This window comes from Pempheris klunzingeri, chromosome 17 (assembly GCF_042242105.1).
Source record: "Pempheris klunzingeri isolate RE-2024b chromosome 17, fPemKlu1.hap1, whole genome shotgun sequence".
In the NCBI taxonomy this organism is placed as follows: domain Eukaryota; kingdom Metazoa; phylum Chordata; class Actinopteri; order Acropomatiformes; family Pempheridae; genus Pempheris; species Pempheris klunzingeri.
Window position 1 is genome coordinate 16,381,332 of NC_092028.1, and position 27,473 is coordinate 16,408,804.

The 27,473-nt window shown below is 42.5% G+C and overlaps 1 protein-coding gene across 1 annotated transcript in view; it reads right to left on the reverse strand.

The window, feature by feature from the left end:
• The window catches only part of cep112 (centrosomal protein 112), a 99,470-nt gene that overhangs the window by 5,463 nt on the left and 66,534 nt on the right, over positions 1 to 27,473 (reverse strand). Inside the window, exons 21-23 of the mRNA XM_070848129.1 lie at positions 23,631 to 23,693; positions 18,594 to 18,743; positions 5,411 to 5,500 (exon numbers count right to left, since the gene is read on the reverse strand). Of these exons, the coding sequence (XP_070704230.1) occupies positions 5,411 to 5,500; positions 18,594 to 18,743; positions 23,631 to 23,693 (303 nt within the window). The remainder of the gene's footprint in view (positions 1 to 5,410; positions 5,501 to 18,593; positions 18,744 to 23,630; positions 23,694 to 27,473) is intronic.

Consider the following 27,473-nt stretch of genomic DNA (forward strand, 5'->3'; position numbering starts at 1 on the left):
ATACGGCTGATCAAACTAGACAAGCCATGAATGTTTGCTTTGGTAACACAGACAGGCGGAAGCCCAAACTAGGATTAATATCTAATACAATGAGATTTTTGATGACGATTTTGTTGACTGAACGGCTGGAAAATCATGATGAAATATCAGATAACATTACTTTCTTCTCGTTTCCATCATAACATAAGAATTGATTTTCTATTATTGCATCATATATACGTACTGCATGTACATTTGCATAAATACATTCTGCATTGGATAGATTTGTGGTCTTGCAGCATGGTAGCTCAACAAAGCATCTGCAATTGCATCTCTCCACAGCATGTCTAACTAAAGCTTAGCCATAGTTTACTATGCGATGTGTGTGGGAGGAAGCAGCAGCCTTTATTTTTATGAGAGCATCTCTGTTGTGGAAATGTATGCTAGGCTAACAGATACAGAAAAAAAAAAACAGAAAAAAAAAAACAGACAAGGATAGGTAAAGTACCAATTCAAATTTCCAGCTTCACTGCATCTCTCAATGGCATTAAAATTCATAACAGGAGCATCTCTCAAACTCCCCAAAGATGTCTGGCTGAGACACTGTTCCTTCAGCTTTGCATCCTCTCGCCTCTTCCAAGGTCCCTCCTCTCACATCTCTATTTATCGTCACGCAAACACATTTTTCTCCTCTTTCAACATCTTTTTACAGCAAAGGCATGTTTGTTTTTCTGACAGGTGGCAGGAGGCATGTGACGGGATCTGAAAAAAAGCCTCCTCACCATTAGGACAGATGTTGGGCGGCTTTGAACAATACGGTTGATCAAACCTTCTATGAGGTTTTGGTCATTGACGGACTCCAGATGAGGATGAGCAGGAAGGAAAAGAGAGGAAGGGAAACACAGGGGGAAAAAAGTGTGCCACTATTTGCCAAAGCAATGAAAAGGGACTTTGAGTTTCTGGAGGAAAAATCAGGTTTCATCTCCACAGCTCTTTTTAAAATGAGATTTTGTTTGTTCCTGATGAAGCGTGATTCTCTAGTTTTGAAGACTGTGAGGAGCGGCAGTCGTTTTCCCCTCCCAGTCATCTTAAAATGACAACATTTCATCTATATATAGTCTTTAGATTGTGGTTTTGACTTTCCCTTGCGTTTGGTACCGTCACATGGCGTGGTTTTTGACAGCTGCCAGCAGAAAGGAACAAGCCCTCAACACTTTCAATGTTCAAATGAAGTTTGTCACATCGTTGGGAAGCTTGATGTATGCTAATGAAGTTGGGGTGTGTGTGTGTACAGGCTTGCGTGGGATGAGTTGGGGGGGTGAGTAGCTGCTGGAAAGACATTTTTGATATACCCCCTTGTTCCAAAGTGACAAAAACCTTGTCAGGAACAAGGGGGTACATCAAAAATGACGCCACTCACAAAGTTTGCACCCCCACATCCACTGAGTTAGCACTCAGACAGTTCACCAAGGAGCGATTTGAATTCAAAAACGCTTTGCTGCGAGAGGGAAAAAAGAAACCTCTTCACAAGAGTGAAAAAAAGGGAAAAGGCAGGAGGAGATTAGAAGTGGCTACAGATCTTCGTGAAGTTGTTAGAACTATGGGATGGATTGGTAGCTGCTGATGTAATGCGCCTCAACAAAAACTGCACACAGGAAAACGACTGAGCCTACAGAACTTAAGTTCAACTCCTCTGCATTTTCAGGTCTGCATCAATACTGAAAACAACTACAGAAATGATTTATTTTTTATTTTACCAAACTCCCATGTTGCAGGAGAACACGTCTCTGAAACTTGTACAGTTCACCGTGCCCAGTGTATCATTATGTATTAATACAAAGAGCTGTACTCCTCAACATTCTGCTCCTCTCTTCAAGGAGAATTGAACCACACAGTGAGCTGCTGATCCGCCATTTTAGAGTGGGGGAGCCTACGAGGGCCCTGCAAGTGTAAGGCAAGCAACATCTGTGTGAAGTCTGGCAGAAAGGCTGTTTTTGCATGTGAGGGATCAGATTACAAAGACAAGTCTTGGCAGATAAACTAGGGCAATATCAGTGTGAGGAGACTGAGAGTGGAGGTTTATTATCAAACACAAACAAAACAATGCACACATGTGCACGCAAAAATGTAGATACACATATGTTGTACATTAATGCAAACAGTCACACACAAACCAATGAAAAACACAGTGGAGAGGCTGTTTCCTACTGATAGCATACACACTCACACACAGGCACACACACCTGACCTTAGGTGAGAGCTGGGTAGGAGGCAGGACGTCATGTGATTTAGACAGTCTCTCTCCCCACAGGGAGCAGAACTGCGACTTGCTGCCAAAAGAAAGGGGCGCCCAATCCCACACACACCCAAACACACAAACGTGTAGCTGTCGACACTGTAAACCCGCTGGTCTCGACCGGGAAACGTGACTACGGGAGAGAGGCAGGGTGCAGCGGCAGCAGAAAGACGATGTTGAGGACTCAGACACAAGTCAACAGGTACAACAAAATCAGACAGATTAAAGAGGCTCACTACAGAAAAACGACCGGTGGAGCAGCACTGATGTTTTGCTGCAACTGGAGTTTATTGCAGATGTTTACAACAAGGACTTGTCTGCCCCCTGAGCAACTTTGATGGCTGATTACTGAAGACTAAAGAGCTGAATTTATGTTGTTTTGCAGGAAAGTTGATGATTTCTATGATGCTTTTATGATATATAATATATATATACGCTATGGCAATATGGCATTGGCTACGCATAAGTAATGCCAAGAACATGTCCATCCCATGAGAGACAGTAATTAGCTGGGCACAGGCATTTTAAATGTCTACACTGTCACAGCCTTCTTCTTCCTCTGATGAAGACATGCTTTATGTTGAAATGTTAGTTGCTGCACCTTATTAAAAAGCTGTTACTATAACCTTGTGCTTCAGATCTCATCTCTCCAGATCTTGCCTCAGCTGTCTTATCTGTTGAGGCATCAGTTTTAGCTCAGAGTTGGCCGACGCACAGGATTCTTTCATTCTTACTTGACTATGGCACACTTCCTGTTTGTGTCTTTGCTGCCAACTTTGACATAGCAATACAATCTGCGATAAATTAGTGAAATGTGTTTGTGGCAGAGAATCAAGAACTGTCAAGTACGTAAAATTGGTACCAAATGCTTAGTCAGATTCTTAGTCTTGTTTACTCATTCTTAGCTTCAACATATTGCCTGATTCAAATCATAATATTGCTGATTTTATACCAGCACTTCTGCGGCATTTTGTTATCAGTACGAATATCTGTTTCCCACTGGCGCCAGTATCAAAATTCAGCTATACAAGACTGAGCTCGATAGACCACAAGCAATAAGTGGGGCTTGAGTCTTTTAATGTGCTTAATAATTCATAAATATTGAAAGGAAATACCACTAATAGAAATCAAGTCTGCAGTCTTTTTGTTTCTAAACAGGATATATATCAAAGGTAAGAATGGAGGGCCAAGGGACAAGGTTTTCTGTGCTTCTGGTGTAGACAGTGGAAATCAGAATAGTAGATATCAAGGGCCAAGACATTTCGGCTAATCTCTATAACCACATATGTAGAGATATATGTAGAGATTAATCATGGTCAGTGTCATCACGTCACCTTTTCCTCAGTTCTCAGGATGCTTACTCACTACCAAAGTGCTCATGAGTGTGAACAACAGAATGCTGACTGCAGTTCATTTAATGGTCACCGGTGTCTTTGATAACCAGGCTTTTCTGAAAGTTACACATAGAGCCTTTAAGAATAGCTTTGCTAAAGGAGCACACATTTAATCCCTGCTTGTTATAGGCATTATTGTGCACTTGACACTAAAACAGGACCCTGTTCTTATTTAAATCTGTATTTTATCATTGATGCTAAGCATCAAATATCTTCTACCAATAACTGGTCATTTCTTATATTAGTATTTAACTGTTGCTCAGAGGTATCTTTATCTCTTTCTGGCTTTTCAATTATCAGTCTTCATCTAAAATAACATCTATTTGGAATGAGGTCATTCTACAATCTAAACACACGAAAGACCATTCAAGACCATTTCAGTAGTCCTCTTGGCCATCTGACTACCGAAGAAGCTTTTGTGGCAGGTGATTTCAAGCTTTTAAATGCTGGTGTATCTGTTAGCATCTTCAAAGCGATGAGACAACATTTAATTGAACCAACATCATCTGCTTGAAATACACATCCAGGGTTGATGCTCTGGAGTATTAAACACCTTTCACTGCTAACATAGACAAACACTGAGTATCTGAAAATTACCTCGAACGTAAAAAGTTATAACATTCAATATGTAAACAATATGACATAGTGGTTGCTAGGGAAGTTGACCACATTTTCTACTTTTAGAAAAATATCAGTTTTGCTCTTCACCTTGAGAAAATAAAATTTGATCAAGTCACTCAATGTTGCCAGTATTTGGGACAACGTTTCACCACTTGATGGTGTCTTCAGTGACACTTAAAAAACAAATGCCAAGCTAAAAAGAGTGACCCAACCCCTTATCCCGATGAAATGATCTGGCATCATAGGTAGCAGGTTCAGGGGTCAGCTCCTCCTAAGTCATAGGACGCAGCGTGCAGCGCCTCTGGGACTGGGGCAGTGACCAATGGCTCCTAAAAACCACTGACCCCTTCCTGCAAATTTATGATGGCCAGACATTGAGGTGTGTGACGAGTGTGTGAAGTGTGTACAAGGGTCAATGGGCGGATCAGAGGCGACACAAGAGAATGAATGCCTTTGGTGTACATACCGCTGTACAAAGAACAGCCTCCTGTGTGAGTGCAGTCATTAGTGCTTTCTTCTCTGTGTGTGTCAAGGTCAAAACAGAGCCTGATTACAGGGCATTCTGGGGAGCCATGGGGAGTGTGTGCGCGAGTATTCGTGCACACAGAGGCTTCCCTCTGAACACAGGCGGTGGTGGCATTCCTGGCCCTAGGCGCTAGCTCTTGAAGCCAAATCTCAAGGAATTTGGGAAATGTACGAGGGGGCATATCTCTGGCTCTGAAAAGGAGATGGTAGTGATGAGGGGAGGGCAGGAAGGAGGGAAGAATCCATTTTTTTGTCTTTTGTGGCCCCCTGCAGGGTCTAGTTAGGATGGCAACTGTGGGGTGAGGGGCCAGGGACATCAGGTGATGGGGGGTAGATGAGTGATGAAGGGGTCAGCACAGCAAAAACAATTGCATCATTAATAAGAAGTGTATGTGCTGCCAAGAAGCTAACATAAATGTTATGAAAAGGCCGAGGGCAGCGGGTCCAAAAGAATTAATGTTGGGCAGCGAGAGTGATGCAATGGCAATGGTGAGGAGCAAATGAGTTTGAGTGAGAGACAGCTTGCCTCACTTGTACATGCTTGATGAGCAAGAAAAACAGTGAGACATGGAGAGAAAAAGAGTGACTGCGTTACCTTCTCTTCATTCTCAAGTTCTTTGCTAAGCAGCTTCTTCTCCGAGAAGTGCAGCTGCCTCTGTAGACTTTCCACCTTTTCCTGCAGAGCCTGGGGGAAGGGAGAGACAGTCAGTGTTGTCGGCTGACTGATGGATAAAGAAAAGCAACTCGAGATCTTTGTGGTGTAATATGCAACTGACGCACTGTGATATACACTAATCTAGTTATATTGGAGCGGACGAGAGACACAGGCTGAAAGTGAACGAGAGGCTGTGCAACCAAGAAAACAAGAGTGATCAGGACAAACAGAGCCAATGAGAGACAGAAGGGAGGACAGAGGGACAGTGAGGAGAGATGCAGACTGTGATTAGCCTTTGCGTGTTAAAAGGCTAATAATAAAGTCATGACAGTAATTACTGGCAAGCTGGCCTCATTAAGCCCAAACTTATTTCTAGACAAGGACACACAGAAAGAGAAACTTGCTCACTCAGGGAATTAACAAACTTTGTAGGCTTTTGTAAAGTTGCATTCCTCTAAGGATAATTATTTCTTTGGAGGTAAAAAGACAGATATACTGTATCATTTAGTGGATAACAACCTCTCTCATGTACTCCAATACCTGAGTAGTTCAGATTTCCCCACAGGGTGATAATTAAGAATTTAATCTATTTTGCTTTCTAAGATTCAGGCAAGAAAGACAAAAGAAAGTAAATGCACTGTGGGTTGTGTGTGTGTGTGTGTGTATGAGGCATTCCCCCCCCTGCCTGTAAGTGATAGCAGTGGAGAGAAAGGCGCAGTTCCTGCATGCGACGCAGAACCAGATGTTTTGAGTGCACATGTGGACACTTCGTCTTTGATTAGTCTGCATGAAAAGCAGAGAGAAAGATACGTGCCCGCGCACACTCACACAGACATGCATTTACACACACACACACACAGACACACAGACACACAGACACACAGACACACAGACACACAGACACACAGACACACAGACACACACACAGAGGCTTCAACAAGTGTATGGGGCACTGGCTAGCATCAATATCCTTAGTGTCTCTCCCCAGTGGAGTTGAGTGAGCGGGCCAGGTGTTGCCTTGTCGATTCTCAGAGCTGAGGGGAAACACAGTCCAGGTGATAGGCATGACCGGCCTGATCTACAACCCACCACACTGACATAAATCACACACAGGCTGTTAGGCTTCAGGGCCAAGTTGAACTTCTGGGTAGCAACTTTCTGAGAAATCCTAACTAAAAAGGAAAGAAAAAAAAGTTGAAGTCTTTGTTGTCAGTTAGATTGTTAGATATAGTAGATCTCAGATACAGCTGAAATTGGTGGAAAATTCACGTCATTTCTTCACACGTAGTCATTTTCTTTTAATAATTTGAAGCACCGCGGTGTGAGCCCATACCCACACTGCACTGATGCCGGTAAAAACTTTTATACAAATGTACATGGCTATTTTGAACCTCTAGCAGATGGATTTCTAGATCAACACTATTACTGAATTATCGTGTTGAGGTCAGTTTTAGCTCTGCAGCATGAAAGGCAGCCGGTTTCCAGCGTGTTGATCCTATTAATCAGGGTATTTCTTAGCCAGTCACGATCCCATCACAGCCCACATCTCCATCCAGTGCAACCCCTTGCCTTCGATTTCATCATTTCGTTTTGTTTATTGGTGAATAGGCTCAACAACACTAGAGGAGCATTTTCAGTGGAGTTGACACCATTTTCACATGTTTTCTGACGTGACCACGGCATGTGAGCTTTGAGGTTTCGAAGAATAGAGAGTCACAGAATGCGTTGTACAGATTGCAATGTCTGATTTTGGGAAATATGAATAAAACTGATTGAGCGGTTTATTTTAGCCCACAAAAGCATCAAAGTACTGCACTGCACAAAGTGTGTTTCGTGTTGCATGTCAGTGGATTATCTACACAAACAGAGTTTCACTTCTTAACCTTTCTTCCTCCAACACTTGTCCCCACTGTGACCCTAACCTCACCTGCATCTATCTTCTCATCTAAAGAAGACAAGAGATGCCGACAACCACTCCCCCCCCCCCTCCCCCTTTTCTAAACCCACTTGTGATTCCCCGCATAGTGACACAGCATTTCTGGACCTGGTCTTCTGGGAAGTAAGGCTGACTAGTGAGCCTCACTGGTGACGTGTTTGCCTCTTTCATGTGGCGTCTGTATCTGATGTGCTCAAAACAACTCTAGACGCTCAACAGTTGTCACTTCATTAATAGAATCATATGGGATGATTCGGTCGATGGATAAAAGCTCTTTGTGAGTCAGAAAGAGCCGCAGAACCATTTAGTCATTGTCACGGTGAGACATAATGGTCGTATTGTATGGTATTAAGGCTATGTTTAGGCAGAGAGCAACAGATACCACACTAACTCTGACAACCTCAGAAAAATATTGCAGAAATCAATTACACAAAACAATGAAATGGACAAATGTTCATGCAGGCTGAAAACCAGAGTGCGTCTTTAATCCAGTGCCACTCTGGGGGCAAACATCTCAAATGATAATGATTCTGTAAATGTATATGGCAAATAATAACACTTGTATCTCAAATAATTCATGGGTAAATGTGAGAGAGGACACACAATTCCACTCCAGGTGCTGAAGCTTTGCCTCTTTATCATCGATCCTTCATTTTCAGTCCAACTTCCTGTCTGTCTTCCATCTGTACTGGATGTACACCACATGTATTGTAGGCATGCACATAAACACGAGATGCTGGTTGTTTCTGTAGTATTTAGTGTGTCAAAGTGCGTGAATGACCGCGTGTAGAGGATCCTGCAATAAGTGTCTCCAGATGCTCAGGGCGATATGGTCTTCATCAGCCATGCAGACTGAGATCATTGTGAACGGGCCAGGAAGAGAGGGAAATCAGATTTCCCTAGGGAAAGGTGGAAGGAGGGGGGCGTGAATGGAGGGAGAGGAGAAGGTGGACAATTAAAGAGAAAAGTGTATGAGGAAGAAAAAAGTAAACAAAATGCAAACAAAAAATCCCAGGAAGGTAAGAAAGGCGTATGGTGATACCAGGAGGAGAGAAAGAAGCTCAGAAAGGTGAGAATAAGAGACAGCGAGATACCGAGGTAGAGGGGAGGGGCATGAAGGACAAAAGCACGTGGCTGGAGTGAGGAGATGGGGCAGTGGTGCATCTCTGCTGCGCAGTCCCACCGTCGAGAGCTTGAAGGCGTCTCTCACCTCTCCATCAGCAATGTGCCTCTGCCTTTCATTCCAAACTTTGGCTCGAAGGATTAGCGAGGCACACGCGCACGCAAGCACCAACAAACACACTGCTCAGAGCAATCCATGCAGGTATAGGCATGCATTAATATTAACAGCAAAAGTTCTAAAAATGTGAGTGCTACACTCAGTCAAATGAGTACGCAATTCCAGTGTTGTATGCACACAAACATACACACACAGACGCACAGACACACCAACGCCTGAGTCATCTTTCCTGGGTGGTCCTCCTGCGCAGATAAGGCAAGCATGTTTCCCTAGGGTGAAGTAAAAGCAACAGAGGGCAGGAAAAAAAGCAAAGAAGAAAGAAGGGAGGGAATAGTGGGAGGAGGAAAAAAGGCCAGGGGCCTCTTTAAACTTGGTGTTTTGTTAGGAGCCGAGCTGCTCTTCATGTGCGGCGGGGCCTTCTATTTGCAGCGTGCTGTCAGAAGTTTCTCCCAAAGTCTGGATTAAAGAGATCCTCTAATGACACTGAGGCTGGATGACTTCAGACAGCAGCAAAAACCTCACACTGCACCGCCTCCAGCCAAGGACACACACACACACACACACACACACACACACACACACACACACACACACACACACACACACACACACACACACACACATACACACATACACACACACACACACACACACAAGCAAAAGGATAAGAACAGATACATACACAAGGGGCACAAAGCACACAGACATACATAAGCAAACACACAGAATGTGGACTGCGCCCACACACACACACACACCAGCTTTAGTAGAACAAGGCGGTATGTGTATGTATGTCTACTGATCTGATAGTAAATAATAAAGGAGGTGCTAACCTCAAGGAGAGGTGGACGGCCAGAGAGAAGAGCAGAGACGCCGTTTTATCTGCACTTTTATCAAAGAATTGTGGGAAAGGTAAAGAAGTGAGTGTAAGAGAGAAGCTGTAGGAGGAGGAGGAGGAGGAGAAAGGTCTCCCTCCTGAGGTGTTAGAGAAGTGAAACTTTTGCTTTGCTGCCTGTCTGTCTGTGTGTAGAAATGAAAAGAAGTGGTTTAGCAAGTCGACCAGGACAGCCCCACTGAAAGATATCACCGATATTAGTATGAATTGACTTGCTTTCAGTGCTTTGATGCTTTTTCAGCACTTTCAGTTGATTTCAGACTGGAGTGGGAAGATACTGTGATGGCGGCAGCAGCAAACTCTCAGAACAGTAGAACAGTTATCTTGTCTATTGCAATATGCACACATGTCGGCACAGTTATGGAGGCGCCTTTCCGAGTACTGATGAAAATAGTAAGACAATTGCCGCGGTAATGAAGACATGTTGCAACCGAGCTATGCCCACAGGGGGAACACACTGTTCTCTATCTTTCCGTCTCTGTCTCTTTCAGCTGCTGTGAGCTACAGTAGAAAGAGAATAGGAAACAACTCTGAAATATGCGCCATATGCCCTGTGTGTGTGTGTGTGTGTGTGTGTGTGTGTGGGCTTGCATACATATATTCTGTTTATCAAATCGTTTATCATTTAATTGATGTTCAGTTTAACAAAACTTGCAAATATAACTGCAGCCTAAAAACTCTTGACTATGTTTTAAAACAGTAAATATAAATAAGAATAAAATAAAGATCCCCATTTTAATTTGGGACTGGATGCTTACCAGAGAAGTGGTCACTGATGCCACACAGTGTTAGCAGCAACATTATGTCTTTTTATATTAGCTGAATTCTTCTTGAAGAAGTCTTCTAACCTGTTGACTGCATTTAAGTATGATTTCAATTTAAAAAATCTAATTGGGTTAAAGTATTTAAACCTGTGAATGTGAAGTAGTCACTTGTATTGTAGCGGTGAAACCAACTCTACTCTAACTATGCAGATTTCAGCAGTTTTATCCCATTATTTCGGCTTTGACTGTTGAGTCTCACTGCTCACATTAAAACAAGGCCCATAAGAATCTGTCAATGCGACACGTTTTTCCCTGGTGGTGTTTCTACCCCTTGGTGATCACAGCTTTAACTAAGAATCTGGTGGCTGACTTATATGTTGTGCTCTCAAGTGCCGCAGCCATTACTGCAGAGGTAGAATGGAAATGAACACAATGAGTCAATAGCGACAGCAAACATGTTTCCAGCATGGTCAGCAGTCGCTTGATCTGATAGATGAAGGTAGTCTGTGTTAATTTGTGTGTGATATTGGTTATAACACAGGCTTTGGGAAAGAAATCTATTAAAGTACAGCTTCTGTCAAACCATCTGGAAGTGAAAGTGCTGTATGGAGCAGCTGATCTCACCCAACAAGAATTATTTGCTAATTTATGATTTGAATGATGAAAATTCATGATTCTTTGCACTTTAATCAGAAGAAATGGAAATCAGACACACATGATATCATCGGCCCCCTGTAGGCAGATAACTTGATCTTTTGTGGTCCCATTGGTTATTTACAACTCAGAATGCGATCTAAACACGATTACTTCACAATTATGTAGATTTAGGTAAGTAAAATTAATTTCACAGAGCAGAGCCTTGTTGCTCTCACTTTTTCCCCCCTCCAAAGCCTCAGTTTGTTAGCCTGGACAAACCTGCAAGCTCTTAGTTTTATTTTCTCTGTATGTCTGTCCATCCTCCGGATCACACCGACTTCCAGCTGACCAGGCCCGGGTCCCGCCAATCACAACTGCTTATCTAATATAGGGCGGGTTTGATACAATGACTGACAGAGAAGCACAGTTGAGGCATTTTTGCAAACAACCAAAATGGCTGCTGCTGATTTGGAATGCTCTGTTAAATCCGCCATCACATCAGAACATGAAAAGAACTGGACGGTATATTTTTTCTAAAAGAACAAAAACAACTGCACTTGAAGCTTTTGTTAATAAGAAAGATTGGTTTGCAGGACGGCACACATTTCATTGCCCTGTTGGTTGTGGGTCTATCTTTCTATCCATCCACTGAGGTTCCAGACTAATACGCATTTGCTAATTGTCCTGGCGATGCGTGACTATCAGTTTGTTGTTGGAGCAGCTGATAACAGCACAGCCCAGAAAAGACGCCTAGCCATCTGTTGCTGTGTGCTCAATTTTGTTGAAAAGTTCCTTATATTATAACGTTCATTTTAATGGCATTTGATGTAAGAGAAGAGGGAATTTCTTTGATTTCAGTACAGTGTTATACATGGGTTTACGAGTGAGGTGCCACCGCAGTAATGGCAGCTGGTCTACTTCTGCCTACAGCCCTGATTTGTCTATAAATGGGATTCTTCAAACAGGGAAGCACAAGACATTAGGCCGTCATGGTTTCTCTGTACTTAGCATTAGGCCTGTGGTTTAATGAGTAATTTCCGTTTGTTGTCCACGAATGGAGCACGGTCTCTATGAACTGTTCTACTTCCCACGTTCCCTAGTTGCATCCTGGAATGTTATCTCTCTCATACTTCCACCTCCTCTGATATGTGGATCAAACACTGCCGGGAATCTGCCCACAGCCGGAGAAGTCATCAATCAGCCAACACCAGGCACACAAGGAGTTGCACTCACACACACACACACACACAAACGTACACATGGACATGGACGAGAAGGCCAATGGGTGCTTCCATTGATACATAAAGACAGTCAGAGAGTGAGAGAGATCCTTGCCTTCACACATACATATACAGATCCAAGATGAGATATATCTAGGTGACACCAATACTAATGTAAAGGACAAAACAGGCCTGAAAAAAGTTGGAGTCCAGCCTTGCTGACGGCACCACAGTCTCTTCTCTCCTTTTGGGACACAAGGGGCAGGGCTGTACCCAGGAATCTACATTACTGTTTTATCTGGCTTTGGGAATTAAACTCAGCTGAAAACATTATTTGTCATGCTAGAAAGAGGACATAATGGAAAAAATCTATTGGTTGGTTGGTCAGTACATTCAAGACACTTTGGTCCATTGGTGTGGGAGCAACTTGAAAAAAGTTCTGAATTAAGCAACTCTAACAACAAACCCTTACACAGTATGACCATATCAACTTCTTATGACTAGTATGTTGTTAATAATTGTCCACTTACAACTTCAGCAAAAACATGGACATGCTACTGGAATCCTCTCTCATCACCTTTTAACCCCAGTTAATTGTTACTACTAGTTAATGTTTTCACCGGTCACCATTTTTGCTTTGTCTCTCCATTATTTCTGAGCAGAGAATCACTGTGCAGTATAACCAGCACACATGAGCTGGAAGCAGTTGTTCATAACTTAATATGCAGAGGTGCTGTTTTAGTTTGTTGGACAGGCAAACCAAAGACTTGTCTAAAGGCATAAAATAGTCAGCGGATTCCTTTCCATATTCCAGGCAGTCATTTGATGTAATATTAATATTGGAAACTTTTTTTTTTTTTAACTACACATTCAAATATAAATGAAAATTCTGAAATTCCCACATGCAGAGAAAAGGAAGAAATTCACAGAAATACATTGATTGACAAACTTCAGTAAACAAATGTGCAGTTGAAGGTTAACACGAAGAACGTGGACATGTGTTGAAGGACGTGGACAGACACACAGACGCATAGGCGCAGCGATTGAAGCAGCTCTTTGCCTCTGCAACAGAGGGTCTACAGCACACCTGTTCTTGATCCACTGCTGCCATTCCTTCCCACAGGCAAAGTCATCCTTTCAACCCCCTTAGAAACTAATGCATATATAACTAAAGAACTACAGACAAACTGCAGCTGCTACAACTACTCCCCCTTGAATGCATGCTTGCTTGTGTGTCTGTGTGTGCGCACAGGGCCTTGTCCCTCGTTACTGGTACACATGCATAAAAGCAAAGCACATAGATCACATGGACTTCATCTAGATTTGACAAAGAAACGCAGAGCCTACACTGTCTACTGAGAAAAGAACAGGGCACCTCATATATTCAGTTTCACCCTCAAACAGAGTGAGACAATGGTCACTGTTGCATTATGAAATGTGTCTGCTGTCACTTCACCCAGAGGATACTACAACAGGACCTTTCTCTTTGACTAGGACTAGAAGTTACTGCTGGATTGGCCTGGATCAAAGGTGTGTGTCTCTGAGTGTGTGTGTCAGAAAATGCAACACTACTGAAAGATGTAGAGACAAGGGCACTAACTCAAAGCTATGTTTGTGTTCAAGTTTGAGGGACAGAAAGTCACAGATAAAGACTTAGTGAGGAGAAAATGGTAGAGAGGTAGTATATGGAGGCCCATGTATGAGACTGAGACTAATTTAAAGGAGAGTGTGTGTGCGTGCGTGCATGTGTGATGGTGCGCACGGCAGCATTCAGCAGGCAGAAAGACAGGAAGCACTGCTGTGGGGAGCAGGAACAGCGGTGCTGATCAAAGCCCAGGCGGGTGACACTATGGGCGGAGTGCCATTGTTTATTCACCAGCCACCTCTCCCTTTTGGCAGGGCGAGGTGAGCATGTGTGCTTGTGTATGTGTGTGTGGAGACAGACAGACAGAGTTTGAGACAGAAAGAGTTCGAAGATACAGAGTTGGTAAGATAGGGTGTGAGAGAGAGGGAGAAGAGACAAGGCCTGTGTGTGTGTGTGTGTGTGTCTTTGTACCTTTCTCTTGGCAGGCTAATGTGGGCTTGAGTTCTGTCAGATTTGGCAGCTGCACATTTCAGACACACACACACACACACACACACACACACACACACACACACACACACACACACACACACACACACACACACACACACACACACACACACACACACACACACACACACACTCTTACACACACACACACACACACACACTCTCTTACACACACACACACTCTCTTACACACACAGACAAAAACACTTCTCAAGTAATCCCAATAACCTACAGATTAAACTTCACAAATTTAACTCAAACCTCTGTGTCTCACCAAAGAAAAAAATCCATCCACAAATGGAGACACTTTACCCAGATATCACATGTAGGGAAAATAGATGACATAAGGAAGTGAATAATCCTCTAACCCAAATGCTGGCTATGCCCCAATGTGCTACACTGGCTTCCTCTATATTGGTTCCCATTCCCCTTACCTGATATGAATAGACTGGACAGATGAAAGCAAATACAATGCTTTCATCTTGCTTTCACCTTCTACAGTCCTTTGACACCGGCCAGGTTCCAATGCATTAAAACTGCCAACTCCTGCCTTGCCCACTGTTATGAGATAATTACCTAAATATAACTAAATACCTAAATATAACTAAAACTCCATATGAGATATCACTCATTTGGAAACAAAAGCAGGAAGTAAGGTGAAACATTAGAAGGGGAATTTACAAAACCGCAGCTAGTCTTTGTTATCCAATGTGACACTGCGACTTCCTGTTCCTGATGAATGAGTGTGTTTATTTAGTCTAATAGCATACTGTTGAATCTCACAACCTGCATATGAACCAGAGAACTAAAACAATGAGCTAAAAGATGCTAAACCCTGCAGAGTTTGGATCAACAGCAGAAGAAGCCATGTCACGTTAAAAATTCCTTTCATTTCTTTCAACGTCGATATATACTTAAATATCTAAGTGAGCATTATATTCACATCTGAAGGCCAAGGCCTCTAGGTTCCCACACCAGTAGGATCTAACTGCAACAATTTGAAACACACATTCTGATATTATGTTTATTTGCATTTCAAACTGAGCGAAGCCAGCAATGCAAAGCCAGTGTCCCTGTCTGTGACAACTCATGCCAAGCAGGCACACACTCATGCGCTTATGCATATATGTACACACACGATGCTCGCCCACACTCACCACACAAAAATACTTCTCCTAAACGTCACTTATACAAAAAAAGCCAGATAATGAGCATACTTAACTGTACTACCGTTGTTCTAAAAAAGGGGTTTACGAGATACAAAGGTCTCCGCAGTTAACACCCACATTTAAGAAGTCACAAGTACAGTAGAGCCACAGAGGGAGCTAAATTCGGGCTAGAAACGGCAGAAAGGGGCTGGCAAGAAAAAAAAAAAAAGGGACATCTGATCCAGTGCAGCATGCATTCAGAACAACTGTTTTGGGATTATCCCGATTCAAATGCGCGGCTAACTTTGATGTTATTTTCTTCCCCTCCCATTGTCTGAAGCCCCTCGCTCTCTTCATAATCCGAGGCCTTTGAAGTGAGCAGCATGGAAACAATGTCAGCAGGCGACACACTCCCACCGATGGCCCACTGACAGCTCTCCGCCATTTCTTTCTTTCTTTTTTCCCTCTCTCCCTTGTCCTTCTGTTTGCTGTCTCAATCCTCACACTTCCTCCATCCTTTTGTTGCTTCTCTGTCTTTCTTCCCCTCCATTATTTACCATATCACGCCTTTCCTCTCCCTCTTCTTTCAAGTTTACACCATGTCTTTATTTTATTTCTGTCTCTTTATTTTCTGTTTGACCAATCTTATCTTCCTCTCCCTTATTGAGTCTCTTCTTCCTCTCATGTCTGGTCTTTAATAAGCGATCCAACCATTAATTGGAGTCTCATTAGTGGGTGGTTAATACAGGGGGGATCATAATAATGAGGACACAGATAATGGAACAGAAAGCCTTTGTTTGCTCCTGACACAGATGCCAAGACCTGTGTCTTGTGACACAGCCTGAAATGAGACACAGCATGTGCGCGTTGTGTCATGATGCAGTAAGATTATAAGAAACAAAGCTACAATGTGAGCCAGAGTCAATTTAGCCAAGTCTCCCTGAAAGTGACACTGAGATGGACTTGGAACACTATAACATAATGAGAAACATTTCAGTGAGGAATCAATTACTGTGTATTGTGTATTTAAGTGTATGTAAATGCATCATAGAATGTTTCTAGAGTTTTTATCCTCCATTTAGACAGCGAGCAAAGATTGGGCATAGATAAATATTCCCGTCAGTGAAACAAGAATAAAAAATGTATTAAATAAATTGTTCATGACTGAATATTGGGTGACACTTCATTGTGTCACTGAAGCATAAAAAAGCCAGCAGCTCATCTTCTACAGCGCTTTGCATGTGTATAGTCCCACTGGAGATAACTTCCTGCAGCTTTCTTGATCATAATCTGAACACAGTGTCACAGTGGCAGTGTGTTTATGATTGAGTAAAAGATCTGAAGTTTACTGTAAGCCCTGCCTCAGTCAAAAAAAAAAATTCTGTGGAGGATCTAGACTAGAATGGTTTGGACCACAGAACCGCCATCAGCTTTTATTATCAATCGTATATGGACAGAAACAGAAAATTGGACATTGCAGACATTTTAGGTGTTGGGCAGGGCTGGGGCAAACAATTTCAGAGCAAACTGGCCGCTTTAGGAAAAAACTGAGGTCTGAGCGAGGGGGGGCCCGGGCTACCAGGGCTTGGAAGGAGAGGAGATCAGAAGGGAGGCTCACAGACCTGCCTCCTTACTATATGAGGCAGCTGCAACCACAAACAGACAAGGTTGTGTTTGGAAATATGTCCTGATCCCAGACACAACAACTCTTTATTTAGGGAGCCACACCCAATCAACTGCCGCTGTGTCCCAGTCTGGTTGCTAGGGCAAGAGGCAGAATAAAAAATCCTGCAAAGAGAAATCTACATGGTCGAGGATGAAAATCAGGGAAAAGAGTGGATGAAAATGAAAACATTTTTGTTTTATCTACACTTTTAAAAAAGTGCTGATCTTGAACTTTGTTGTTGTTCTACACATGATGTTAAATTAGGACAGGTTTAAAGAAATAAATATAAATAAGAAGTGAAAACGTTAATGCTAAGAAAGGAACGTAAGTGTAAAAATCAACTGTAAATGAGAGAATAACAGGAACAATATAGAGAGGCTCCGATTTTAGAAGTGGGGTGCAGCAGACAGATTTATATGGTTTAGCCAGACACAGAGCACACAAGCCACTTAAAGACACTATGGAGTTTGCAAGTAGCCATAAAAATGACAGAGCCCATGCATATATACTGGGACCACACTTTAACAGAACAATAGCGACCCGTGTCTACTCTATAAAAGTCAGACCCAGACAGGGCTTTTTTAAGGGATGCAGTTTACTGACCCTCCTCCTCCTCATTCTGTAAGTCTACAGGTTTGCCTCTGCAGGGGAACACTACAGACACCACTGACACAGGACAGGAAGTACATAAGACTGCTGGGAGATGAAGAAGATAGGAAGTGAGAAAAATAGATGAAATGGCAGACGCTTTGAATTTGACCAAAGCTAGTGTAGATGCTGCAGCAGGAACCCCCTCAGTTATAGTTGATAGTGTATTAACATGTACTGAAGTAAGAACAGCATGTATGGAGAGCGGTTATTGTGAACATTGTCTTACTCAAACCATATACAATATGATGGGGTCCAATTATAAGGTCTGTGTATGTTTCCTGCTCTGCTGTGGTCAGATTTACATTCCCAGATCCACTTGCACTGTACGATCCATGATAGACAAGATGTTTGTTTCTGAACAGACAAAGAGGCTGAGCTGAGTCTCTTTGCTCTTCTTTCGTTTTTGAAATAACTCTCTGATCAGTTTCTTGGATGCAAATGTCACAAACCCATTGATGTTAAAATAGGAGTCCAGCCGTGTTAATATCCGACTTCAACTCACTGCAGACTAAATTAGTTAAAACACTCCACTCCAGCATTTTACCAAACACAGAAAAAGTTTGTACTTACACATCCAGCCCGCTTGTCACTGATTTTGTGCTTTTCCCAAATTGTAAAAAGTCAGAAGAATTATTATTTAGAGTTATCATTCATTTTTAAATAAAACTGTGACACGCTGCTCTGATTAATTACTACAAATCAGCATATATTATGATCAATCATTGACTGCTGAGCTGAATCAGATAGATCCTGATGAATCTCACCTGATGATAAGTGAAGCTACTAGATGATGCTTGTCATGTTTTCAGTGTTGATAGATGCAGTTATTAAGAGTGATTAAGTGAATGGTCTCCTAATTGCCCAACACTGACCTTATTGGCCTGATCGGCATGGTGAGTTATTGTCCTCCTCTCTTCATCCCATCGAGCGTTGGTCTCCTCCAACTGCTTCTCCATTGTCTTCTGCAGACGAACAACCTCCTCCTTTGAGTCGCATGCAGATGTCTGGAGCTCCGCAATTAGCTGTGGGTGAAAAAAACAAAACAAATGTTTGATTTTAATTGTTGATTGACCCTCATGTGTGTTCAGGATTGAGAGAAAAGCAGCACAATTGGCAGATGACAAATGACATAGTTTTTCTAATAAAAATATTAGAAAGTTGGCAAACTGACATTTATAAGTAACTTAAAAGTTAAATGTACTTTTTCAATCTTTATGTTTGAACCAAACGAAACAGCAAAACAACCAAAGTATAGAGAAAACCTGTTGCTTGCTAAACAAAATGCTGATTTGCTTCATTTCACTGGTCCCACAAAATGACTAGTATCAGATGGAGAATGCATTTCACATTCAGCGTGGATTTGGACGGCAGTAACAATCACCTTGAAACTGCTTTTCCCAGAGTCTCAAGTCTTTTTTGAGACAAGACAGAAGACACAGAGAAAGCAGCAAGAGAGAGAGAAAGAGAAAAGAGAAGTAAAAAAATAGACAGAAAAGAAAAAACAACTTCCTTTTTGAAGAGAAGAGTGACTTTGTGTTGGTGAACTTGCGGTGCACACCAAGATGAAAAGGAACTGCCTGGCTTTGAAATCCTCCAGTCAAAATTAACATTCTATTTAAGCCACTGTCAGGGAAAGGCAGGGGAAAGATGAGAGAGAGTGAAAGAGAGAGGGAGAGGAAGGGAGAGAGGTTGTAAGAGAGGGGGTAAGAGAGAGAGTCAGAGGTGGGAGGGGGGACTGCTGCTGCTAGCTTTGGGCTAGACAGATAATTGTTTACTGTGTTCAAACTCTGGAGGACTAGCCCTTCTGGAATCTGCGCACTGTGTGGGAGTATGGGAGTTAGAGTGGTGCGGGTCGACCACAGATATAGAGGGAGAGGGAGAGAGAGAGAGAGAGGGAGAGGGAGAGAGAGGGAGATGAGGGGGAGATTAGGCTTATTTTGTCAGTGGGAAAGCCACATGAAAGCAACAAATGACATTATTATGGGAACATCATTTCTGGGCGTAATAATTATTTTGCAATATGGATTCTCTGCATCTGCTGGTCTTCAGCCCCAGGCGGTGGCGGCACTCTATACTAGTGAACTCAGCTGTCTGTCTTGTTATTCCTGTATGTATACACACCACAGCACCTTTCTCTCTGTGTGATATCCAGCAAATGTTTTTAAGTCTGTAATTGGTCTGGTGAGACTTGTCTGTTTCCCCAGCTAGTATCTCTGTTTAGGGCTACAGGCAGGCTTACCTCTCTGTGAACCTGAGGTAGAAAACGGGCAGAAATGAGCAGGTGTGGTGTTTATTCATCTGCATACACCTCAGATTATTTAGTGGTCGATATAGTGAAGTGAAAACTAAATGGCAAAGTGACAAAAAATGCTCATAGTCTTTGGAGATCGATCCATCCATCCATCCATCCTTCAAAACACTGGAACTGAAATGATCAATGAATTGATGACTTATCAAATAATGTTTCACAATTTTGTACATAACTGATTTTATAATAAACTAATTTGCAGATCAAGGGATAAAAATAAATATATAAAATCACTTATTGCCAGCCAGAAACAACATAAACTATTGTTTCTTTGCTCCCACTTTATGTCTAAAGTCAATGACTCCAACCATTTACACAAACTGTTACTTAAACCTGCATTAACTGATTTTTTGGGCCACTTGGACAACGTTCACATATCATCACCATGTAAAGGTGGAGCAACGTTAGAAGTCATTTAGAGTTGTGTTTTCAATTAATATAAGTCCAATATTCACTCTTCATGAAGCTCTATTTTGGTCTCCACCATGCTGTGAGGGAAATATCTGGCTCTTGAGCTGCCAAAAATTCCACCACCAAGCTGCCCTCTATGTCTGGAAACGATATGGATGAGAGCAGAGGGAGTCAACCAAAACAGTAACGCTGCAGGCTGCGAAACCTAAAGAAAGCAGCGATATGCAGTGAAACGGCCAGTAAAGCCGAGGAGAGCTATAGAGCGTTAACAATGTTCAATACACACAATATCCTGAGGTATAACAAGCGAAGGATGTTACTGTACCATAGATAAGTGAAAATATATCAAAAGCAAGATCCTAGATTTTTGCTTAATACAGGCATAAAGAGGTCACATGTGAATATTTCAACCAGTATTGTGTGGGAATAAATTACATATTTGCATATGGAGTGAACCTCAACCTCTGTCTTCCAGAACATAGTACTAATTCCCTCCACCTCCTACCTACTTCCACAGTGGACGGTCAGGGATTAAGTAATGATCTCCCACCAGTACCACAGTTACCGCCGACTGTAACCTGATCATTAAGTGGGGGAAGAGAGCGCAGACCTGTTCAGTTCACAGGTCACCCAGGAGGACCACTCAATGCTAGACGCTTAACACACAGGATCGGATTGGAAAGACACTAATTAGGACAGTCTGTGTGTGTGTGTGTGTGTGAGACTGAGAAAGGCTAAGAAAGAGAGACAAAAGCAAAGAAGTAACGTGGAAGAGAAAAGGGTGTGTGTGTGTGTGCATGCACGTAAACATATACTCTTACGTGGTGCGTCTCCAGTCCCCTCAGGATAATGTATGGTGTGGTATGTTTTTAATTGGGCTATTAGCCATGCAGTTGAGCTCAAGAGCGATGCCCCCTGTCAGACATTGAGGGGTTAACAACTGGGGTTACCCTTTGAGGTTCAAAGGCCTCTTGTTTACATTTGACTGAGTTGCCCCAAGGGGGGTTCCACCTTCACCTTTTAAAAACAAAGCCGCCCAAGCCCATGACAAATAGCCTGCATTAATCACGCATATTAATATGTTTGCACAAAATCCCACACCTTCAGCATAACCCTCCATATAACAACACACTTCAACAAAGGTGTTGAATTCTGCGCACAGAGACTTTTCTTTAATGTCAGAGAGAGTGTTGTTTGTTGAACCTGTGCCAGCTTTGTGTCCCTAAAACAGAGGATTAATCACTTGTTGCTTTGTCTGCGGTGGCGTACCGCACCACCAAAGCGGGCAAACATGGCTGAACTTTCGCACAGCATCCGACTTCTTTTGAAGTCGAGCATTGTGTAACCTAATAAGCTACCGTTTTCTCACAACATCTGCTTGTCAACCCCGCTTTCAACTCTTTGCCTTTGCCAGCCAACCCAAAATGGGGGGATTTAAAGAGGAGAAGAAAGAAAGAATAACAACAAAACCCCCGCTTTGAATCTCCTCTTTGGGTAACGAGGTGCAATTACGGCCAAATGATTGTGATATTTTACCCTGCTACATAATCAAGAAGAAAACTCTTTTCTTTTGTAATGTAAACACTACTTAGGGTGTTTTGGATCTTTTAAACTGGTGAGATAAAAGCTGCCTGAACTTATGGAGACATTTTGCTGAATGACACAGTGTGTCCTGGGAAGTTATGTACCTGGTTGGGGAGAGGAACTACCTCAGTATTAAGTGGGCTCAGTCCAAGGAGACAAGCAGTGATGTGAAACACATGACCCCCGATTGCAAGTGTGGCCAATCTCCTCTGTGACAGGAGGAATAGAAACAGATATGGAGATGAAATAAAGAGGGATTAGAGGCAGGCAAGAGAGAATGGAGCAGAGGAGGATACTAGTGCAAGTGAATGTACGGAGGACAAATGTAACAGTATGAATGTAAGAAATGAGGAACTTTAACTGATCTTTAGAAGTTGATTTATACTTCTGAAGCTTCAGAGGTTAGTAGTGTGGGCTCTGTGGCTCCCATGAAAGATCCACAGTAGATGTCAGGGCCATGAGGGCTGCAGCGATAGCACACAGAGATTTATGCTGCTTGTGTTTCCTCCTACATGTTTTTGATAAAGGCAGTAAAGACAACACGGAGAGAGTTTAAGGAAAGCTCAGTAAAATGCTTCTTTTGAGTAGTTTTGATTTTGTGATCCAGCACGAATTTCAAGTTCAAACCCTCCCATTATTGTTCTCTAAGACCAAACGAATGAAATGAATGTATGCAATTAATACACGAGACGGACTGATAATATATGACAAATTCATTTTGCGCTGCAGTGGTGCTATGATGATGAGACTAAAGCTAAATTATATGCTGAGCTATAAATCAATTCCAACACTGAAGATAACTCAACTGAGAAGCATAACTGTGGATGAAACCCCTTTAATATATAGCACACAGCAATCAAGGCCAGTTCAAGGTAGATCAAGCAATGCGTGGATTTTTAAAGTAGCATGAATTGATTTTTGGCCACTTGGGGGCAGCTGAACAAGCTGTAAACACAACATTGAAATATTAACTTAATGTTAGCAAACAGTTGCCTATTAACACATTTGGGAGACACTGAGAAACATTAGCATTCATTTGGAGTCATGTCTCTGACCAATTGACGAATGCAAGTCTGATGCTCACGGTCCTTCTAGTTCATTACGAGTCTCGTCACATTACAATAAGGTATCTGATTCACTCTTACATAAAAATACTGATTAGTGCAGCTTTAAGAAAAAGAACCTTTGTATTATCTAGCACTAGAAAACAAACAGAACAGAGTTGTCCTTAGATATGAAACCTGTCCTGACTTCACACTATTCTGTCTGAGCGGCAAAGGAGAGCTTTACATATTCTTTATGTGATACAAACTTCTGTTTTCTGTGTGTAGATTTGTCTGAGCTGTGCACTAACCTCATGCCAAACCGGAGGTGTGTGTGTTTGTGTGTGTGCATGTATGTGTGGGCACTTGTGTGTTAATGCACATCTGCTCAAGGGTAAAGGGCAGGGTGGCTTGCTGTGTGTTCAAGAGTGTGTGTGTGTTTTCATGTGTGCTTCCTCACCTCTCCCATCAGTACATTTGTCCAATCTTTGAAGCGGTTCAGTGGAAAAAGAGGAATATAAAATGAAAGTGCAGAAAAAAGGGTAGAAGAGAAAACTGATTACCTGGGCAGACTTGGCGAGCTTCTGACTGTACTCCTTCTCAATCTGCTTCAACCTGCTGTTGGCCTGCAACAAGAAGGGAGAGGGGAGTGTGAGAAAGAGATATGCAGACAGACAGATAGAGAGACACAAAGCGAAAGAGTTGTGAAATTGAATCTTCTGTTAGGAAGTGCACACGCTACCCTCCCAACCTTCCCATGCTCTCACACACACACACACACACACACACACACACACACACACGTTGACCTCTGCCTCTTGGCAGTGTGTCCCCGTGGTGCAGGCCTGTGGCCCCTTGGCGGACCGCCAGTCCCAACGTTCATGTGTGCCAGCAGGTAGTGACGGGCATGGTGCACACAGTGGGCACCACTCCCCTTTGATCCCCTGCCAACAATTCATCACTTAACAAGAAGGGGGGCAGGGGGGAGAATTAAAACGTTGCTGCCAATTAGCTATAGGGAGGAAAAAAAAGAGAGATGATTGGGAGAAGCTGGGAGGCACAACACGGCGGAGACAGAGAATAGAAGTGAATGGAGATTGTTGTTAGGAGTTTATTGAGCGGCGCTTGTCTCTTTGTTTTCGGTTGTTTCTCTATGGGAAGCTAGCCAGCTGGAAGCAAAGACTGTGAGTGTCTAATACAAGATCCGTCTCCGTTCAGCTAGCCGCGTTGTGAAGCCAGAGTTTCAATGAGAGGCTGAACAGTGGAGTGAGATAATTAGCTGTGAAGTGCTGGAATTTGATGGGTATGTCAATGGCTGCCTGTACACATGGTGACACTGTCTATACAAGCACTGTAGAAAGACTGAGGCTCAAATTAATGGGCGGGGGGGGGGGGATACAGGTCATTATTTGAAAGGCAGGCAAGTCTTTTCAGGGAAAGTGAATCAACTTAAGTTTTAAACTGATGCCTGAAAGTAAAGAGTACAGTATATCATAACATCTATATTGATCTGATTCTTCTGCTATTATTTTGGAAATTCGCATAATGCAGAAATCAAACATTTAATCTCATTCACAGATCTGCTTTGCACACTACAGTTGTCTAATTGCCAGTTGCTTGAATTTACTGGATACAACATCATTGTGCTTGTCTATTTTGCATCACTGTCTGGAAGTTACTCTCTGCTGATAACCGAACCAATTTCCACACAGGCGTTACAGAAGTTCCACCTCATTTTATCTCAGCAGCAACTGTAAGAAACTCTAAAAACCTGCTCTCTATACCCCAGTATGCACCTCTCACAATGTGATGTGATAAGCAACAGTATAAGACAGCAATTCTTTTTCATTCTTGAAAACTGGATGTTTAATGAAGGTAGGAAATATAAAAATACCTATAAAAACCACTGCCATGCATAAAATACCTTTAGAAAATTATTTAAGAATGCAGTGCAATGCACTTGTTTGACTCTACTCCTGAAAGCCACTGACAGACAGACAACTCACTAACAAACATTGCTGAATTGAACGCACCCCCCGCAGCCATCAACACCTGAGCTGCGCTTGGACTCTGCACCCCATCCAAACACTTCCTGACAAACACCCCCGTCTCGCTCTGAGCGGACACACCTGTCACCACGGAAACACAGAGCCATCACCAAGGATACCGGCCTGTCTTCCTGCGCCAGGACTCTTTGAGTGGCAGCCCGCTCGTCCCTAGGGGCCCTATAGCAGCTGATGAGAGAGGGTTAGACAAAGAAGGATGTAGAAAAGGCAAGAGAAAGAACTGTGTGTGGGAGAGGGGCGCAAATAGAGTCCTTCGATGTTTTTCTTTACAGTTGACACATTTGTTGTCTCCTTTTAATGCTGCTGGAGTGCTCCATCTTGACTATAGCTTAGTTGAAATGACAATGTGGTAGTTAGTATTAGATTCATTTTAACCATAACCTATAACCTCTACCTATAGATCACTTGCAAGCAGGCTACATTTCTCAGAATGTACCCACAAATGAGGCACATTGCCATATTTCTTTGATTTGATGTCTTTATCATTTGTAGTCCGTATTTTATAAAAGATAGCAAAGGATTAGACTTAAATATGGCTCAGTGAGTAAAGGTTTACATCAAAGGTATCTATCAGCATCACCTTTGCAACTGAATGTGGGGTAACAAGGAGCGTGTGATTCTCTGTACTGTATATGACTGTAAGTTCACATGTGAGTGTATTCATGGAAACATATGGTCATATTGACATGCAAACTGGCTCAGATGTTTCATAAAAACATAAAGAGGTTGCTACTAGACTATTCCTTTTACCCACAGCCACTCAGGGGAATTTAGCAGGAAGCATTATACAACACCATACATTATACAGCTCAACCATCTAGACACACATTAAAAATAGCTGGAAATAGACAAAGATATAGACAGTACATGCAAGGAAAAATAGCCCAACGCGACTGTGACAAATACAAAGGGAAAATCAGAGCTAAATTAAAAGCCCAGCTATATGTGTGCGTCTGTGCGAGTGTGTGTAAGCGCTTTCAAGGAGACTACCTGTGCCCTGCCAAAGGCATTTTTGTGCTGAAGGCACTTTGAGGCTGTATCAGGCTCTTCAATCGCCTCTTAATCCTGGCTGTGTGGAGTGCGGCTGCTTTGAAGTGTGTGCGTGTTTGTGTATGTGTAGTTGAATGCGTGTACGTGTGTGTGTGCTAAAGAGAGTGGAAGGGGATCTGAAGACAAGGCATGCACCGCTTACCAGAACTTAATTAATAATCTGCAATGGGAAGAAGGCCAAACAAACATATAGACACATAAAGACACATGCGCACAGGATGACAACTTTCTCTTTCTCTCTCTCTTTCTCTGTCTCACACACACACACACACACACACACACACACACACACACACTTAAACTAGATATTCACACGAGTCACAATGGACAAACAGGATGCTTGGAGGCCAAACACACATCCAGAGTTTGATCTATGGCTGTTTGGAGGAGAAATTTACTCAAGGTGTGCCGTCCCATTGTTTGGAATAGGCTGTTGTATCGTTGCTCAAGGAGGAAGAAACCAGAGTAAACATTTCTCAATAGGGTAATCTTGCCAACACACGATAACTTATGTGTGTGTGTGTGTGTGTGTTGAAGTCTATGCGTCTGTTTCCAGAATCTCTTCAGTGCAGTCTATAGTCCTGGACAGGATATTGCCTCCATATGACATTTTTCTACGATATGTTTCCAATCATCTCACATTGCTAAAGAGCAATTATGGTTTTCGGCATTGTCCTAAAGCAGAACTCTGACAGGAGACATAAAACTACACTCAAGACTTGCTGACGCAAGGATGATGTCAGTGCACACGCAGCAAGGATACAATGCCACAACCGATTGGCAGGTGATTAGGTAAAGATCGGGGATGTTTTTTTTAAGGTGACAATGAGTCAGAAAATATATTCTTTAAATAGTTGTTTCATCCTGCACACAACATGCTGTATATCACACATCAGGGAGCCGATATGTGGGGTTCATTTCTCGAAAACAAAACAAAACAAAAAAAAAAGATTTCAAAGAGAACATTTTCCCCATTGCTCCACGAAGCCTTCAGTTTTAGTGGCAGCAGTATTTGTAAGCATTCAAAACAATCCTCTGTTCACTACGCATGTCTCTCATAACAATTTGAGTTCAATCTGCCAGCGAGGGAGAGCTGGGAGATGTTATTTGCTCGTTTGTCTGTAATCATTGCTGTCTTGCTGTGCTTGCCTGTGTATCTGTGTTTGCAAGAGAGAAAGTTGGTGCTGTAATGACAAGAGGCTTTATTTCCATTTCACAGTTTGCCATCACTGCTTGTCAGTACTGATTCTCTTAATCCCTGCTGCTCACTGTCAGTGCCGCATCACACAC